General features: G+C 40.6%; 1 protein-coding gene across 8 annotated transcripts in view; it reads right to left on the bottom strand.

Moving 5' to 3' along the window:
* The window catches only part of ARHGAP26 (Rho GTPase activating protein 26), a 416,966-nt gene that overhangs the window by 78,506 nt on the left and 318,665 nt on the right, over positions 1 to 19,795 (bottom strand). For all 8 annotated transcript variants that reach the window (XR_012000004.1, XM_072749878.1, XM_072749874.1 and 5 more), the window contains one exon: positions 9,544 to 9,682. Coding sequence is in view for 7 of the 8 variants with exons in the window: in XM_072749878.1 (XP_072605979.1) it covers positions 9,544 to 9,682 (139 nt within the window). In the remaining variant the exon portion in view is untranslated. The remainder of the gene's footprint in view (positions 1 to 9,543; positions 9,683 to 19,795) is intronic.

Genomic DNA, 19,795 nt, shown 5'->3' with positions numbered 1-19,795 from the left:
AGAACTTTCTTTGGAGTAGGGATGTTCGTCCTTCAATCTCTGGTTCCCAGGTAAGTGAGACTGCTTATATTATTGCTCATTAGAAAAAAATTATATATTTACTTATTTTTATACTGTCACTGCAAAATGGGCTTGAGATAGTAAGCAAAATATGTGGGTAGGTAGTTTGCTTTTAATAATGTAAAAATTAGTCAATACATAATAAACATGCAGTCTTCTCTAATTTAGAAAGTACAGGAAAGCATATATATATTCTATATGTATTTTGTTGTGTAAATGTCCAGTTGTTTTTCTATACATAGAAATATACATATATTTTCTTTTAACAAAATGGTATAACACCATAACTAATATTGAGTTACCTGCTTTGTTAGCTCAGTGATAAAGCCAGACACATAAGACCGTAACATGCTTTTTTTCATTTAATGATCTACCTTGAACTTTTTTCTTGCCATTAGGTTTCCAGGGCATCATTTCTTAAATGGCCACATCAACTTTGTTGTTTTCAGCTATACATGGTAACTAAGCATAATTAAGCCAAGAGCCACATTACACCTTAGAGTCCACGCGACAGTAAGAATCCAGGTGGACAAAGGTGTCACCTGCTGAAACAACACAACAGGTGTGTCCACAGCACCCAGGAGCTGCAGAAGCAAAACCTAAGAACAGGCCATGCTGCAACTTTGAGTGCTCGGAGAAAGGCATTATATAAGCCTTTGAATAATAGTATGAAGTCCCAGTTATTTTTCAACAAGGAGGATTGAAATGAGAAGTATATGAACTGAATTCTTAACCTCTTACTGGGTCTGTCTGGGAGAGAGTCCAGGATGAATTAAATGAACTAAACAAATTACTGCGAGCTTATAATTCCAGCAACTAGGTAGCATGATCCATGTAAAACAGAGCCCAAGAATCTCTTCCCATCCCACAGCTCCACCAATGCTGTATAACTCATCCCAGCTGCTGATGTAGCTGAATTCAAGCATCAAATCAGCTTTCTGGGGCTGTCTGGGGCCAGGGTGACACTGCATTCCCCCTATATATGGGCCTCTTCTTTGGAATCTGCAGGATCCAGAGGGGGACTATTTCCTTAGTGAAATGTAATATAAAACTAGAGTCTCATGATAATCATCACAATTGTAGCTAACATTAATTAGGTGCTTACTATGTTCTAGGGCCAGTAACAAATACTTGACATGCACCTGCACTAGCTCACTTACTCATGCTAACTGCCCTCCAAGGAAGCTGTTACTAGTGATCAATTTTACAGATGAGCAAATGGAGGTTGAGAAAGGGAAAGTAATGCACTCCAGGTCTCAGGGCTGCTAGGTGAGAGATAGCACTGAAACAATGCAGTCTGAGTATAGAACCTCTGCTTTCAACTACCACACCAGGTTGCCACAAACCTCATCAGAGTTGTGAGAGATATTCTGGTAGTGACAGAAATGAACAATCTTGACTGTTTGCCCCTCCTCGCCAAGCCTGTGTGTCTCTCACTTAACCTAGCATCAGCATCATCAGAGTGTTTTTAAAAATACAGATGCCAGGGTTCCTGGGTAGCTCAGTTGGTTAAGCATCTGACTCTTGATTTTGGCACAGGTCATGATCTCAGGGTTGCGAGATTGAGTTCCATATCCAGCTCCATGCTCAGTGCAGAGTTGGCTTGAGAGAGAGTCTCTCTCTTTCCCTCTGCCTTTCCCCCGGGCTCTCTCTCTCTCTTTCAAATAAATAAATAAATCTTAAAAAAAAAAAAAAAAGACAATGAGATGAGCAGTAGGTGTTATGCTGTATGTTGGCAAATTGAATTTAAATAAAACAAACAAAAAAATACAGATGCCTGAGCTCAAGTCAAGACCTCCTGATTCAGAATGTACCAGGGAGAAGGAGGAAACCAGGCATTTGTATTTTTTAACAAGCTCCTTACATGATTCAAATGCATACTAAGTCTAAGAACTACTGTTCCAAGAAACATGTTTCAACACTTTGGTATAAGTACTAAAACTGTGAGACAAAAATCAGTGATAAAGGTTACCTTGTAATCTCTAGAACTTAATTTTTTTTTTTTTAAAGCAGGCTCCATGTAGAAATGTCCAGCATGGTGCCCATCATGGGGCTTGAACTCACAACTCTGAGATCAAGACCTGAGCTGAGATCAAGAGTGGGATGCTTAACCAACTGAGCCACCCAGAGGCCCCTCTTGGAAGAACTTTAAAAGGCACAAAACCTGGTTGCTGGTCCCCTCTAATCCTTTTGGCTCTACCTACTACAGTTGTAGTAGGAAAAAGTACAGCTTCTATGTCAGTCCCTCTAATCCTTTTGGCTCTACCTACTACAGTTGTAGTAGGAAAAAGTACAGCTTCTATGTCAGTCCCCTCTAATCCTTTTGGCTCTACCTACTACAGTTGTAGTAGGAAAAAGTACAGCTTCTATGTCAGTCCCCTGAGAGTAGATATCCCACTCTCATTTCTGCTATATGTTGTATCTGTGTAGCAACTTGGAGATGAAACGGAATTTCCCTTGCTACCATTCATCTGGCAGCATAGTTGAAAAACCCTGTTCCATCTGTTTTGAGGTGATCATAAATGAGAGTGACTATCTTGGACCAGCAAATTAAAGGTACTACTGAATGCATAATGCTCTCTACACACCTGGTGCTAGATTTGGAGGGGCTGCTGCCTGCTGGTGTGCATATTGAGGAAGCCATTGAAGATGGTTCAAGTGCCCCCATGGCACCACTGGACACTAGGACAGATGGCTTTTATTGCTTCTGTAAGTCAGTCTAACAAGATTTTCACTTCCGTGGCTGAAGAACTGACAAAGGCACCCTTTTGGACACAACGTGGCATGGGGGAGGGACATCACCTGGGTACAAATTCCTTCCCAGCCCTTCACCAATTGTGTGACTACTTAACCTCTAGATCCTGACTCTACTTGTCTGTGAAATAGAGATAGTGAGAACCCACCTCACTGAGTGATGGTAAGGTGTGAGAATGAAGATAATGTGTTTAGGCTGCTTGGCATGTTAGGTGAGGTACAATAATTTTAATTTTTATTGCTGTTCTTACTGAATGAGGTTCAGATCTAACTTGGTCTCGAGGTTCTTTCTCAATGCATTCATCTATCATTCCACATCAGCCCCCTGACCCCCGTCTCTTTACAGGCATCTCTTAGCTCAATGAAAACTTAAGTTCCAGGTACATGAGCAAAACTGGAAACATTTTCCCTTAGAATTAAGGTTGGCTTTGCAAGCTAGGTCACAAAAGCACACAGAACTACATCTCTTGAGAACAACCCCACAAGTTGAAATCAGAAGGCAGAGTAATCATTGGCTAATAGTACAGCTATGAGGTCAAAACAACTGGGTTCAAATCTACTTTGTTGCTGTGTGATCCTGAGTACATTATTTAATATGAATTTTTATTTTTTTCCATGGTTCCAAATGGGGACAGAACCAATGTCATGTAATTATGAAAATTAAGGGAGTAGTTGCTATGCACAGTGCTTAGCATGAGAAACCACTTGATAAATTATGGAGCCATATATGTTAAACATACATTAACAAAAAATTGATTTCTACGGACAAGCGCTACCTTCTGTTACTCATACTAAGACTATTCCATGTTCCTTCTGAGGGGCATCACCAATACCCTTCTGTCTTTTGGATGAGACTATGACTCATTTCCTTTAGCATCTTACTCAAAATTCTACCTTTGAGAAAGCATTTATTATTAATTAATTAATTAATTTTTATTGGTGTTCAATTTGCCAACATATAAAATAACACCCAAAGCTCATCCCATCAAGTGCCCCCCTCAGTGCTTGTCACCCAGTTACCCCCAACCCCCGCCCACCTCCCTTTCTACCACCCCTTGTTCGTTTCCCATAGTTAGGAGTCTCTCATGTTCTGTCTCCCTTTCTGGTATTGCCCACTCATTTTTTCTCCTTTCCCCTTTATTCCCTTTCACTATTTTTTATATTTCCCAAATGAATGAGACCATATAATGTTTGTCCTTGTATATAGCTGGTTGAGCATTTCTTAACCAGCTATATACAACTTGGATATTGAGTCCCCTCCTCACTAAAATATTCAGCATATTCCAAATTGCATTTGTTGCTGTGATGCTTTTTAAACTCTGTATTTCCCCCCATAAATTCCTTTCTTCTTTTCCACAAAGTTTTAATCTCAGAGACTGATTCCATCTCATTCCTAGCCCCACTTCTACCATACACTGATTTGTCTGTGCGGAATCACATGATGCCTTGAGACTGACCAAAGTCCCAACCAGCAAAGAGCAGGAGACAGCATCTAGCTCCTCCTTCTGGGATGAGACCACTGTCATCATAAAGATGTCTTTACCTTTAGGGAAAGGGAAAATGCCCCTTGGAAAAGATTCCACTACTACCCATAGATTAAAGCTGAGGAATCTTATGGAGGTACCTGGGATGCAACTCATCTCTTTACACAGAAGGAAAAACCCTTTTGGAAAACAAGACACACATCCAGGAGCATCAGCTATTATGCCATATGCTTCCATGAGCCCAAAGTGCAGGCACGAAGATAGAAGACCAAGCCTATTAATCTCCAAGGTGACTCTCAGGAGCTTCCTCTCCAGAAAGAGGGAGGCGACTGACAACCTGAGGCCAAGAGTGGTGGCAGAGATTCATGTCAACAACAAAAGAATGGGCTCTGCTTCTGCACAGAGCGGAGGCACAGCAGAGGGGGAGAATAATGTGTGTTGATCATTAACAACTGGATGCCCCCAATGGAAGCACCCAAGTGAGCTATGGCTGGGAGTTTTTAGGTCCATTAAGCATCTCAACAGGGACTGAAGAGAGGGCTAACCCATAGAACACTGAGAAAATCCTCAACTCAAGTGCATCAGTAAGGAGAAAAGCACAACAGAACTCAAAAGAGATAGGGCAGATGGAAATAAGAGGAAATAAGGTCCTGAAAAATATCATCCACCAAGTGTGAAGGCAGAGGAGGGGTATGTGGAAATGTACTTGTGTGTCCACACAAAAGCAATCCCTCTAGCAACATATTTGCTCTGTGGCAAGAACCTGGAGAAAGTTAAGTTCACATCAAACCTTGACAGGTGTCACAGGACCCAAAATGCACAACGTGGAAATTATGGGTGAACACAGTATGCATCCACAGTGACATAAGAGCTAACTAACTGATAATATCTGAACCCAACTCTGGACCAAAGAAACTTGAGTTCATATATTCACATTAAGAGAAAGGAACTGAGTCACCTAAAAACTTAGAGCAAGATCTGTGGACTCTAAACCATGGCATACATTTCACAGGTGGGGCCTAAGATGTCAGATGAACATTCTTTATCTTAATGGTTACATATTTATTTTAATGTGTATTAAAGAATAATATGGTGAGACCATCAAATTCATGTTATTAGAGATTTTACTGAGTAGGATGAGGCCATATAAAGAAGTGAGAGACTAATTTTTTCTCCATTTCAATAATCCAGCTTAGACTGAACATTTACTTCAAAAACTCAGAAGAATCATGTCAGATGAACATATCTGTGCATAACAATGATAGCTGAACATGTAAAGAGAGAATGATCTGATATTATAGAGAAGAAATTCTCTTTCCATATAGCTAATGAGAACAGGATAACTAATATCACAAAAACCACAGTCAAAGGAGATGACTGAGGCTACTGAGGTCAGAAGTGATACAAGTTTTCCATAAAATGGCTGGTACTAGACTTTGTGACAAACTGGGAAGGTTGACTTTTAGCCAGCATGTTCAAAGGACCAGAAACATCACAAGAAAAATTCTCAGAAAGATAATTTCTTTTCCCAGCTCAATATTCCCTTTGCTGGCGTTTTTACCCTATATTTAGGTTCCAAGGCTCACTTTTAGGATATATATCTAGAACCACTCTTCTAAATAGTCTTTGGAAACCTTACATAGATTCTCAGCAGTTCAAACTTATTCTGTCAAGCTTCTCCCAATGACTCAAATTCAAAATTCCACATTCTTCTCCTTTGTTTCCTACATATAACACACTGTAAAATTAATTTTCATATTCCTTTTTTCCTCTCTGTTCCTCCTACAATCTGCTTTCTTTCAGATTCTGTCAAGAATTGGTAACATAATGTTGTAGGAAGACTGGAGGTTTGCAGACAGATAAACCTTGTTCTGAATCCACTGACTTCTGTTATAGGAGTTTGTAAAACAATTTCATCTTTCTAGACCTTAATTTTATCATCTCTAATAAGTACCAAGCATAGCACAGTATTAAAAATGATCGTCGTGGATAGATGTGCTATCATCTCATTGGTGTGTAGATTGATCGATTGAGTGATTGATTGATTTAAAAAATGTGTATCGAGTGCCTCCTGTAAACTAGAAACTATGTTATACACTGGAGCTTTTGCAAATCAATTCAAAGAAACGCATTAAACAACAGCATGTGAGTTATGTGGTTGTGAGCCAAAGAATGAATGAAGATTTATGTAAATGATTCAAGTTTGGGAAGTAACTGAGCTAAGTATTGAAAATTCCTTAAACTGAAAAACATCATCCTATGGAAATACACAAATTTTTTTTACCCACAAATTACCCGCAGTATTTATTTATACTTTCATTCTATGGAGTATACTTGGTGAAGTGCTTTGATAAAGTAGCCTCTTTTTTTTTTTTTTTTTTTTTTTTTAAGATCTATTTATTTATTCAGTCAGAGAGAGCGAGAGAGAGGCAGAGACACAGGCAGAGGGAGAAGCAGGCTCCATGCAGGAAGCCCGATGCGGGACTTGATCCCGGGTCTCCAGGATCACACCCCGGGCTGCAGGCGGCGCTAAACCGCTGCGCCACCAGGGCTGCCCAGTAGCCTCTGTCTTAATCCACAGTCAAGATAGGAGAACAGTTAAGTGTGTGAAAACATGACAGTGCGCTATTACCTGCTCATCTAACTATGAGAGGTGGCTGGTTACAACTTGGGGTGGGGTGCCAGCAGAACCTTACAGCTCCTGGCCAGTCACCCACCCTTCCTATGGTACTTTCCAAGTCAGCTTAGGTATCATTCTAGTTCCTTGAGAAAAAAGGGATTTCCAAAACAAACTATAAAAAGACTATGTGTATATGCCCACCTACATACTTTTCAATGAAAATGTTTCTTCTCTGAGAAAGGGACGAAAGATAAGCTCCCCTCAAATATCTGAAGTTCCAGTCCTGTTTCCAGGGAGGATTTCCTAACATTTAAGGGAAGACAGGTTGCGTCCCTGTCTTCCTGTCTTCCATCCTTCTGTCCACTGTCTGCAGACAGAGACATCGGCAGCTCGTTCTGCAGCTTAGGTGTGTCTGTTCTCACACATGCATACCTTTCACCTCTACCTTGTGTGATCAAATTAATCTTGGCTCAAGAACTAACTGATTTTCTCCTAATTTCTCTCTCTTCTTTCTTACATGCACAATATGTATATGCTTTGAAACCTATTCCAAAGCTGCTTCTGCTTCAACCTAAGTGTCACCAAACATTAGGTGGCCACAGCTCTCCTGGCAAGGTGAAAAACACATCACCCCATAGCCCAATGTTGTTCATGACAGATATGGGTGAGACCAGTCCTGTTCCAAGTGTTCCCTGCTACACTCAGAGGGGCCCAGGTCATGTGCAGACCAAATTAAGAATGACTCAAGCCACATATTTAAAAGGAGTATAGGCTATCATTTGAAGAGAACTCAACCCCATAGGGGTCAAAGCCCTAAAACTGTGCATATCCTTTGACCTAGAAATTCTTCCAGGAATTTAGCTTAAGGAAATGATCAAGTCTGTGAATAGATTTAGCTACAATGATAATAGTAGCTTTACTCATAAAAGCTAAATATCTGAAACAACCCAAATGGTGCTAAATTTACCAAGGTCTAGCCATTTTATGGGATAGTATGACATCTTGAAATGCAGTGCCGTTTTGGGGGCAGCAATTATTTGTTTTCAGAATAATAATGAAGGCCATTACCTCTGATATAAAAATATCAGATAGAAATGCTTATCTGATAAAAAATGCTTTTTGTAAAAAAAAAAAAAAGTTTTGTAACAAATAAAAAGATGCCAATCCACATATGCATTTTCTCTTCTCCTCAAGGCCAAGTGATTCATCCTTCTGATCTGTGTCTTTACTGTACCTCATAAAGGTTAACACCACCACCCCCTTATATCTATTGGGCATTTACTCTGCACTAGGTACCCTGTGAAGTGCTCTAATCCATACCACAACACTATAAGGTAGAAACTATTACCCATGTCTTCCAGAAGAGGAGACTGAGGCCCTGAGATGCTAGGTAACGTGCCCATGTCATGTGCTGCCAGAGCATGGCATACACAGAACTAGCAGCCAGGCAATCTGGTGCCAGGGCATGCTCTCAACCGTCACATGTTCTGCAGCCTCTGTGAATGGACACATCTGTCTGGGGGAGGTTATCACGGTGACCTACTGTTACCTATTCACTTGTCTACTCCCCTCACTCAGTTGTGAGCACCTTCAAGATAAGGTCCAAGTTTTACATTCCCAGTCTCTCGAGGCAATGTGCAAATGTCATTTGTATGAAAAAACTAGCCTTAGTATTTGAACATCATTAAACAATAACTAGTAACAATAGCAGGCAGCAGCTCTCAGCTATCAGCCCTTGCCAAGTCTAAGACTTGTGCCAGATACTTAAATGTAAAATTTTATTTACTCCTTAACAAATCCCTATGAGACAGGTACTATTATCCCCAGTTTACAGATAAGCAAACAGAGGCTGAGAGATGGTAAAAGGCTTTCCCATGTATTGCTAGCATGAGAACCCTGGTCTGACAGGCCTCCAAGCAGAGCTTGAGCCCTCAACTCCTACACTACACCACTCAGCTCTCTTATTATAGAAGCTGAAACAAGCCTGAATATTTTAGGGCCCATTCACCTGATAACTACAAAGAACTCCGTTCTGACATGAAAAAAAGATTCAGTAAAACGCTGGTGATATCCTTGCTGTCTGGAACAAAGAGAGTGTTATTCTCTCATTCATTCATTCATTCATTCATTCATTTCACACATTTATTAAGTGTCCACTCTATGCCAAGGTTCTGTGAGAGGTGGAGTTAGAAGGATGAGCAAAGAAAGGGCCTGGCCTCAGAGTCACATTCAAGTGGGATACGTGACTCTCACTAATAAGCATTTAATGACAAATAGAGAAAAAGAAACGGGTTCTGTGGGAACTGCTAACAAAAGAGGGGCCAAAGCAGCAATACTGGAGCCAAGCTCTGACTATGCCACAGGAGGAAACAATGCTTAGCTGTTTGCCCAAAGGAGATACGGAAAAGAGAGTCCTAACAGCAAGTGGCCCTGGCCTTTCAATCTTCCTGTCTCACCAGGCTTACTCAGCAATGAAACTGGGGAGGTTACAGACACACACCATCCTCAAGAACACACAGGACAGCAGCAGATAGAGAGAGGCCACAAGTGTGCCACCCTGAGCAGGTGGGAGGTGGTGGGGGCCATCCCTTGAACACCTGCCTAGCCCTGGGCAGTAGGACTCACGTTTCTCTGCTGACTGCATGGCGTGGAAGAGTGTCAGAGGCCTCTCACTGCAGGAAGGTGGCTTGGAGTCACTGCTCTTCTTCCGGGACAGGTGCATCTGGGCATTGGTGAGAGGCATATCAGGCACGGTGTTAAATATCTGCAAGTGAAGTTTCAGAGAAGGGTTACATGTTGCTGTGAGTGGGGGAACAAGCACAGGCCCCAACCAGCACAACTGAAACCTTTTGGCATCCAAGAATCAGCAAGAAGACCCGAAAAGACCACCAGCATTAGCTCAGGACTTCCTTTTAAACATCTCTCAGAATGGACACTAAACATTTTTTTTCGGAAGTGTATCTTGGAGTTTGGTAACCCTTCACTCCCATTTCTAGCCCTTTCTGCTGTCAATTTCATTGATTGTCTCTCTCTTGTTCTCTCCAGTGGCAATGGGAATAGACCTCATGAAATACAAGCCATTGTCTATTAATAGGGCTTGGAGGTTTTTTTGACTACCTTTGTCTAGAACCAGTTAATCAAAACCCTTTACTTTCCCACTGGTTCTACTGACCAGTTCTTAATGACCATTTGGCAACTTTCTTCGAATTGGAAACTGCATTTAAATAACATTCCAAGAAGCAAGCCCAGAGCAGGACACCAATTCCCAGTCCTCAGTCATCCTTAGATGACTTAGCCTGCTTTCCAGTTCAGCAGCTCTGTGGTGTCTTTGATGCTGAGCGTTTTCTCATTTAAAAGGGGGAAAAAAAGGTTGATGATAAAAGTAACCAATACTATGGACAATTTGGAAAATGTAGACAAGCATTAGGAAAAAAAAAGAGAAAAACTTTCTAATTCCAGTACTTAGAGACAACCACTAGAAGCATTTGAGTTTTTAATGAACTTTTTTAGGTTTTTACTTAAAAAAAAAAAAAAAAAAGTCAAGTCCTAGGTAATAACAAAAACAACAGACAAAAACTGTGACAATTCCTTTTTTTTTTTTTTTTTTTAACCAGATACAAGTATAGTAGAATTATTACAACAGCTACACTTACAGGGGCTTACCATGATCACCATTGCCACCACACAACGTCAATTCCCTAGGGATTAGTCACTGCATGTGTTTTTACCCTATGGCTCATTCAGTTCTCAATGACCTGGAGCAATGGGTACTGTCCTCACCATTTATAATGAGAAACAGGCAGAGAGATTATCTGCCATAATTAAATTTATAATTATAGATAACATAGGAAGCTATATCCCTAGATTTTCTTGATTTCTTTTTTAAAGATTTATTTATTTATTTGAGAGAGAGAGAGTGGGGTGGGGGCAGAGGGAGAGGGAGAGAGAAAATCTCAAGCAGACTCCTCAGTGAACATGGAGCATAACATGGGGCTGGATCCCAGGACCCTGAGGGCATGACCTGAACTGAAACCAAGAGTTGCATGTTCAAGTGACTGAGCCATCCAGGTGCCCCTAGATTTCTTTTCAAATGCATATAAAATGATAACACTAATTCATTTAATCAGGAAAGACCTTTTGAGGATTTACTTCATACTAATGACTCTGGATTATCACACTGCACGAGGGAAACACATTCCCTGTGGTTGGGAGAGTTTGCATCCAGTAGCTGTGATTTACAGAGTGTTTGCCATGCCAGGTACCAGATTAAGGGCTTTATAGGAGTTACCTCATTTAATTCCAAAAAAAAAAAAAACCATTTTCCCTAATTGAGATTACATAATCTACACAGTTTTGTACCTTATACATCTAACATTATATTTCAACATTTCTTTCTTTGAAAAATCTTAAACATGATTCTGTTTAAGATATCAATATTTATTGATCTGCTCATTATAATGTCTCACTCTGGAGCAAGTCTGGATTTCCTCTTTCTCAACAATCATGAGTAACAAGAGAAAGGTGGCTCTTAGCAGCCCCCTGCCTCTGCCCTCAAGTATAGCACTCTCAGCCATCCCTAGCCGAAAATGTCTGAAAATGAATTCAGACTTGTGCTAGGCCTCCACTCCCTCGTGTCTGGCATCCCAAGTTTTGTCCCTCTTTTCCTAACTGGAAATGAACTCCGTGGGCAACTTCCTTCATCTATGGGTCGCATTAGACATACCACACTGTATTCAAAGGCCCCTCTATCCTTTGTGTGTGCATTTAAAAGCAGAACTCTGAAGCTGATATATAGAAAGCGAAGTCATAAGAATGATGAGAATTTCAGCCAAAACAGCTGCTCTCCATGGGCTGGCAGGTCCTTGGGCTCCAATGATGCCAGCCAGCTGGTTAAGTCAGTCTCGCTCCCAAACACAGCTGTCTGAAAACAGCATTATCATAGTTTCCCTAGGGGACTGAATTTTCAACAAAATAAACTGAATCACAACATAGCTGAGTTCAACTGGGGCGAGGGGTTGAGAAGAGAAGGGCCCTTAAAGCAAAAACAGCAGAATGTCCTGGCTTCCAGAGGAGCTGGCACCCCCAAAAAATAAGTACTGGTGCTAGGCATATGTGCAGCCTTCTGCATGCTGCAAGGGAAGCAAAGAGAAATTATGGTCATGTCGAGCTCACAGACAACAGCCTCTAAGAGGCTTTCTCCCCTCCCTTACTGTGTTCCCCACACAATGCTGAGTTGCAAGGCTCTTCCAGGTGACCACCTCATGGCACACTATTATTCCTGATATTTAAACTGTGCTTTTGTATGTGAGCATCTATGCCTGGCAGGCACTGTGCTAGGCACTTCACATGACTTCTAAGCCATAGGTCAATTCAGCATATTAAGCAGGGTGAACATGCCCCAGGAGAGATCCCCTGATCTGCCATACAATGAAGCAAGAGAGGGGCTGGCTCTGGAATGCAAGGCTGCGACTCCTCACATCTGCACTCTCCACTTCTTCAGCTGTCATTACTCATTCAGCTCAGCTTTTCCAGCCAATCTTCACTCCAGAAGCCATGCTCCAAATGCACAAGCACAGATTTCAACAAATAATGGTGCCTCTTAGCAGCCCCCTGCCTCTGCCCTCAAGTATAGCACTCTCAGCCATCTCTAGCCGAAAATGTCTGAAAATTAATTCAGACTTGTGCTAGGCCTCCACTCCCTCATGTCTGGCATCCCAAGTTTTGTCCCTCTTTTCCTAACTGGAAATGAACTCCTTGGGCAACTACAAGGGGTACCAAGAAAATCGAGATACATTTTAATTTCAACTATTACCGAAAATGTGAGGTTGTACTCCTTCCTAAAAACTGTAGGGAATGCTGGAGAAGCAAAGAATAGGTTTTGAGGAAAGGCTGTGGATTTTGGCAAATGCATGAAAAATTGCTTCCAACACAATGTTTATACACAGCCAAGCAGGAAGAACATGGAACACAGGAGAGTAGTTCATTCTGCACACTGGTAGGTTTCTTTAACAGAAAAGTTGTTTGGCCATACTGGAGTCAGTTCTAGGAGATTTTCATCAGGGGTTAAACCTACAGTTCCAAAGGCCAGTTCTCCGGTCCAGGCTGCTCAAGAGTTCTGATGGGGTTGTTCTCACACCACAGAATGTCAAGTGCCAGATACAAGACTATCACCATTGTGATTATACATGTTTCCAAAGTGCAAGGGCACTTTTGTAAATGTGGCCAAGTCATAGCAGATAATACAAACTTACATGAAGGAGTCTGGAAAATCATTCCCCAAATTACTGCAGTTCATTTAACTCTGAAACGTGAACAAATGCAGGCTATTTAAAGCCTGCCTATTATCTGGCCACCTTCTAACCAGGCTAAAAATTTGTCTCTGTGCTAGAAGTTCAAGTAGGAATTCTGATGATAATCTGAATTTTTCATAATTTTGTTGGTTATTCCAATCCTGTTTTGTTTGGGAGAGGTAATAATTTCAAGAAAATCAAGTAAAGTTTCATTAGTTCTGCTGAGAAGAATCATTGTACAAATGACCCTGCTGAATGATGCAAGTGTAAGTTCCTATTATCTACAAACAATGGATTTATGGAGCCCTACCACATGGCAGAAGGATCCACACATTTCACAGAGACTTTCTAAATTAACACAAAAAGGGGGAGATTTATTGTGTGCCCCAAGTGCCCTGTTAATTCCGTCCAAACTTACAAACTAATACTGAGTTAGGAATACTTTAGAAATAAAAGTTATTGGGAAAGCCGTAAGTCTTCAACTCTGGATATCTCTTCCAAGTATTTACAATTTCAAGCTTCCACAAGTAGAATTAGCAGACTTATAAATACCAAACTCCTGTTTCCGCTTAAGCTATACAGGAGAGTGCTCAGGGTACCTTGGCTTCTGCAGTCACACAGGCCTGGGCCAGGTCCAGGTTCTGCTGCTTACTCAGAGGGCAACACCTAGAGCTACACTCACCTCACCATCATTGATAGCAGTGTCTTTGCCATATCACCCCAAAAAGTACAGCAAAGGAATTTACAGCCAGCATTTGGGTAGAAAGCAGAGAGGCTGGGAAGTTATACAGACTTGGGTTCAACTCAGGCAAAAGCCTCAAGGCCTCTGAGCCTGTTTCCCTTGTGCAAATGAGGATCGAATACCTACCTTTTAGAGTTATTGCAAAGTTAAGTGCCTGGCATAGAACCTAGCAAAGAGTGGACAAGAAGTGGTAATGGTATAAATGACAATAAAATAACCAAAATTTGTTGAGTGCTCATCATGCTAAGTTATTTACATGAATTATCTCATTATTTTACTCACAATAACTCTATAAGAAAGGTACTATTATTCTTGGCATCATAAAGGTGAGAAAACTCAGTGAGATGAACTGATTTGTCCAAGGTCATATACTTTAGTGCAGCTGGACTGGAACTTAGTATGACCATCTGGATCTTGCCCATGTGTGGTCTTTATATGTAGTGTTAATTTGAGAGACAAGAGGACAAAATAAGAAGATTTCAAATTTTATAGTCCAATGGATCTGACTTTAGTTGCTTACTAGTAGTTCTGTGACTCTGAGCAAGTTGTATAACTCTCTGACCTTCAGATGCCTCATCAGTAAAAACTCCCAGGAGTATATTGAAGACCAAAGCACCTAATACAGTTTGACACTCAGTGTTCAAGAGACATTACTGCATTCAATAAAAAAGTATAAGAATGGAAATACTGGAGACTCAACAATGAATTATTTTCAGTCAGGACACGAGGATTTAATTTATAAGTGCAAATTTAATTACTGCTCTTTGCAAAACATCGATCTTAACTGCTTACAGCAATGTTAAAATTTGTTGTTCTTTTCCCTTGCATCATCTACAAAATTCAAATTTCACTGCTTGCCCCCCTGCCTGCCTGAGGCCCATCTTGACACAGTAGAACACTGACACTTGCAGAATTTGTTGTTGGCCATGGCACATACACATTTTTACACCTTTTGTGATCCCATTCATCATATGCTCCTGTAATTTACAAGGATTAGGATCCTCCCTATAATGTGTGGGGTATACTCTTTATTATGTGCTGTGATTTTTATGGGAAGAAAATTAGGTCATGATAAAGAGTTGTTGGGTCTTTAACTGCAAAGTAGCTCTGAGACAATAAATCAACGACAGAGGCCTGGGGATTACAAAGTAAAACAGAAGGGACTGAGCATTTTCCTGAGACACAAATGCATCAGTTCCAAGTATTAAAGGATCAACAAATCTGGGCTTGTTTAATGTGAGGAGTGTCTGCTTTGGGAGTGGAGGGCTGGAACCACAGAGCAGGGCTCATACACTACCCACACTCCTTCTCATGACAGGCAGTGCAGCAGGGCTGCTTAGGGCCAGAGAAGCTGTAAACCCAGCTCCTTTCCATGAGAAGCTGTAAACCCAGCTCCTTTCAAGTCTTATTTAGCAGGGCTCATTTACAGCAACAGTTAAGAAGCCAAATTCATAGGCTACAGCTACAGAAAGGTTTTTTTAAGGACAGCTGGAAGTCTGATACCCTATTGATATCAGTCAGCATTTTGGCAGAGGGATCAACAATTTAGAAAGTAGTTTGGTGAGTTTTATTAAAAGTTCTTAAGAGAAATCAATTTCATTTGGTAACTGAGGGCATAAATAGATGGCATGGGTCCTCCGGGGGTGCCGTGCTTTTCCCTATATCCAGAAAGTTTCTATTTCTTGTTCTCTTTGCTGACAGAGAAAAAAGATAAAAACAAACAAAACCCCACCCTACTTAAAAAACATTAAAGGAGCATCACAATTCAAACAATGCTCAGTTTATCTGGGATTGGGAGGGAATATATAAATTTAGATCCACTACTCTATCACATTAATGAAGAGTAACTTGCACAGCACTTGATACTCAAAAAAGAAAAAAGGCCTGTGACAGAAGCATTCCAGGCCAGCATATAAGTAAATCTAGCTTAGTTCTAAACGTAACATGGATAGGACCAAAAAGAGTATACTCAGGAACCAATGGAAGGAAAAGTAACAAAGAATAAAAACCAATGAACACATTAAAAAAAAAAAAAAAAAAAAAGCCATGACCATAGATGCAAGATTAGCTTCCCAAACAGGCAACAGTACTAGGGATTATCTCAATGTAGTAATGCATCCAGGTGTTCTTCATTATCATCATTAAGGCTGCATATCAATAGCTGCTTGAAATATCAAGAAAATGAAATAGAACTGCCAAACACTCATCAGTTACCAGAAACTGTTCAAATCAATTGTACTTTATTAACTGATGGACATTTTGTGCACAAATCCCAACAGTGGTGCAATGGATTTCAAGTCCACCAACATTTTGGTAAAAGCAGATCAAGTCGGTTTGGTGGGCCCAAAGCAAGTCAGATCAAGACAACTGCATTGAAAGACACTATCATTTTAATTGGAATGCAAGGGTGCTTAGGATTTGGTGCTTATACTAGGTGCTCAGGGGAGGGGGGTGCCCTTTACCAGCTCTTCTCCTTGACATATAAGATTAAAAGTTAACATATTTTAAAAGGGGGCACTGATCTTTGGGGCATTTTTCTAAGAATTAACAATTCAAAGATCAACACTCCTACTTCTTCCAAAGCAAACTGATGAACTGGGCAAAGAATCATGATGACTTCTTTTGTAAAAGATCAATAGGCATTAAAAGGGGTGATAGTGATAAAAGCATGTGGTGCATAGGCACATGTGCACACTCATATTCTGCTTTATGTGCAGAAATCCTTTTGAGTGCCACAGGCCAAAGAAATGTGGACCATTACACAATGAGCAGGTCTAATCCTACTCTTACAGGTTGGAATTTAACAGGAAAATATAATGCACACACACATATATGTTATTAACCTGAGATTTCACATTTAACCAAAGCTATAAAAAGAAAGCAGTTTGTGTCCTTGGTATGGTTGTTCTTCCCAAACATCTAAAATTTTCAAAGTTACTGGCAAGGTAACCTTTAAAAAAAATAAAAGAAAAATATTTAAAGTAGCAAAATTCCTGGGCAACAGAGAATCTTAGATAATGACAGCACTCAATATTTTGTTTTGTTTTAGTAGGTTAACTAGAAGCATATTCACTAAAACTTCAAGTATTGGCCTGCTTGATGTTTTCAGGCTCAGAGTAATAAGCTGTGAGCTGGGCAAAGATTGTGTCCCCATACAGAAATGGTAAATTTTACATAATGGATGGGAAGAACTAAAATATTTCCCCTTTGATGTGTGATTACAGGCTAAAAAAACATTTTGTTTTTTAAAAAGACTTAAGACTATTCTTCTTAGGTCTCATATAATACAAGAACCAAGAAGAGCCAAGCGTATAGACTTATTGACAGGAAATGATGCCATAAGCTAGAACTTCCCTTTAAAAGTCTGGCAAAGAGGTGCCTGGGTGGCTCAGGCTGTTAACTGTCTGCCCAGGGTCCTGGGATCCAGCCCTGATTGGGCTCCCTGCTCAGCAGGGGATCTGCTTTTCTTTCTCTCTCTCTCTCTCTCTCTCTCTCTCTCTCTCTCTCTCTCTCTCTCTTTGCCTGCCACTCTACCTACTTGTGCTCTCTCTGTGTTAAATAAATAAAATCTTAAAAAAAAAAAAAAAGTCTGGCACAAAGAATCAAATAAAAGCCATTAATAGGATCTTACTCTATCCGGTGAGAATAAAAGCTGTAAATCAAAGGTTACACTCTGAGACTTTTTAAATATAAAGCCACAAGTTTACAATAGTACAGTCAAGTCTATGATTTTTATGCTTTATTTAACAAGTGATTTTGATAATAATCAGAAAACAATCTGGTTCAGCCTCCAGGAATGTCTTTCTAAAGTGCTGATATAATCATTTCAACCCTTTAAACTGGAAACCTGAAAGCTCCCATTTTTCAGGGGTAAATGCAAACCCTGTCCCATAGCTTTCAAAATCCCTGACGGTGGGCTAAAACCATCTACCTGGTGGCATCTCCCCACCACTTGCTAACATAAAACCCATGTTCTTTCACAACCGTATCATTTTAATATGCATGAGTTGATTAATCCCTGCGAAGGCTGTCCCTCATGTCTCAATTCTTTCTCTGCCTAGAAATGTCTGAGCCCAATAGAAGCAGAATTAAGTGATTTTTTCTTAGTGATGCCATATACTTTACTCAGCTTATCGGATGTCATTTAGCACACTGTATCATGTTTAGTCACATCCTGATAAAATTGGAGGGCCTTGGGAAAAAGGTCTTGTCTTTCTCTTTTTCAGCCAATAGTAGATGCTCAATAACTGACACAGCACAAAGATAAACTAGAGCAGGTTTGAGCAGCTTGGGTTGTGAAAGCAGTTCAGATCTAGTGCCTCCTCTAAGGGTTGTTTCTTAAATTCTTTGCGGTACAGGTTCATAATTTGTAAAGTAAAGGTAAAAATATGGACCTTACAAAAATTAAATGATATGATGGGATATAAAGCTGCTTAACACAGTATCTTGCAGAAAAAAAAGCTATAACAACATTTAACTATTACTGCCATTATTACTTCTAAACTATGTACATTACAAACTATATCCATTTCCTTCAATTGAGTAAGTCAATCAGTATGTATTACTGAACGTGGAAAAAGGAAGATCCCCACCAGGCCCCAAACATGATCCCCATCTTCTAGCTTTTTCCTCTCTGACTCTACTTACTGTGGGGTATTTATATCCTATAACTGTTCCAAACATTGCTCTCCTCACTGGGTCTGTGGGAGGAGGTGAAGGACAGAGTTTCTGGCCATATGCCTTAGCCAGTTCAAACACAGAAGCCTTTTTCCTTCTCTTCAAAAAAGATGCTTCATCAGGTAAAATAAAATGAATTTTCTGGCTAGCAAGCTTTCTCCGCACCCCTCTTCTAAATGTCAAATTTAACAACAAAGATGTTTTTCCAGTTTTAGACATTGATGAGTTAGTTCCCCACACAGAGGCTTTCAAAGGGTATTTGAGGACTGACTTGTCAGTATCACCAAATGTTTGATGTCCCCTGGTTGTGTAAAAAATGGTAATGCTGAGGAGAAGGAGAACACTTTCTGTTAGAAATACTGAGGAACTGCCTAGGTACAGCACAAGCTTCTCCGAAGAAAGCAATGCCTTTGGCAATAGGACCTACAAGCAGACCTACAAGCAAAACTCCAGGCATGGGGGGTGAGGATTTCTGGTAGAACACCTGCACAGACAGCAGCCACAACTGCTCCTTTGCCTCTGTGTACGTACTGCTTCTCCAGTTAGAGGTGGGGTCTCTTTCCCACCCCTTCAGTCTGGCTGGCCTAGTGACTTGTTTTGACCAACAGAACTGAAGCAACACTGTCTATTCCAAGCTGATGCCGTAGGAGGCCTTGTAGCTTCTGTGTTTGACTGCTTGGAAGTTTGGCCCAGACCACCAAGTGACAAGGGATCACATGGAGATAGAGGTCACAGAAAGAGGATCAAGATGTCTCAGCCGATAGCTAGTACCAAGGTTCCAGACATGTAGACCCAGGCCATCTTGAATCATCTAGCTGCAGTCAAACCACCCCAGCAGATGCCATATGGGACACACAGGAGCCCTTCCCAAATTTCTGACCCACAAAATTGAGAGAGAGAAAAAAAATCCTTGCTGTTTAAAGTCACGGATTTGGAGATGATTTGTTATACAGGAATAGATAACTGCAACGACATCTTATGGTTCTCTCTCTGTCTCTGAGTGGCTCTGGTGGCTAGAGTGGCTCCAGTGGCTAGCCTGGGTTTCCATGGTCTCTTTTCATACTGTCTTCTATTACTGGGTGCCTTCTAGTTTTATTCCAAGAAACCAAGTAAACACCTTCTACAAAATGTTCTTAAAAACCCAAGAGAATATTACACCAGTCATTGT

The sequence above is a fragment of the Vulpes vulpes genome, chromosome 2 (assembly GCF_048418805.1).
Source record: "Vulpes vulpes isolate BD-2025 chromosome 2, VulVul3, whole genome shotgun sequence".
NCBI lineage: Eukaryota > Metazoa > Chordata > Mammalia > Carnivora > Canidae > Vulpes > Vulpes vulpes.
Note: the sequence above shows the minus strand (reverse complement) of the source record. Positions and strands in the feature narration are given on the sequence as shown.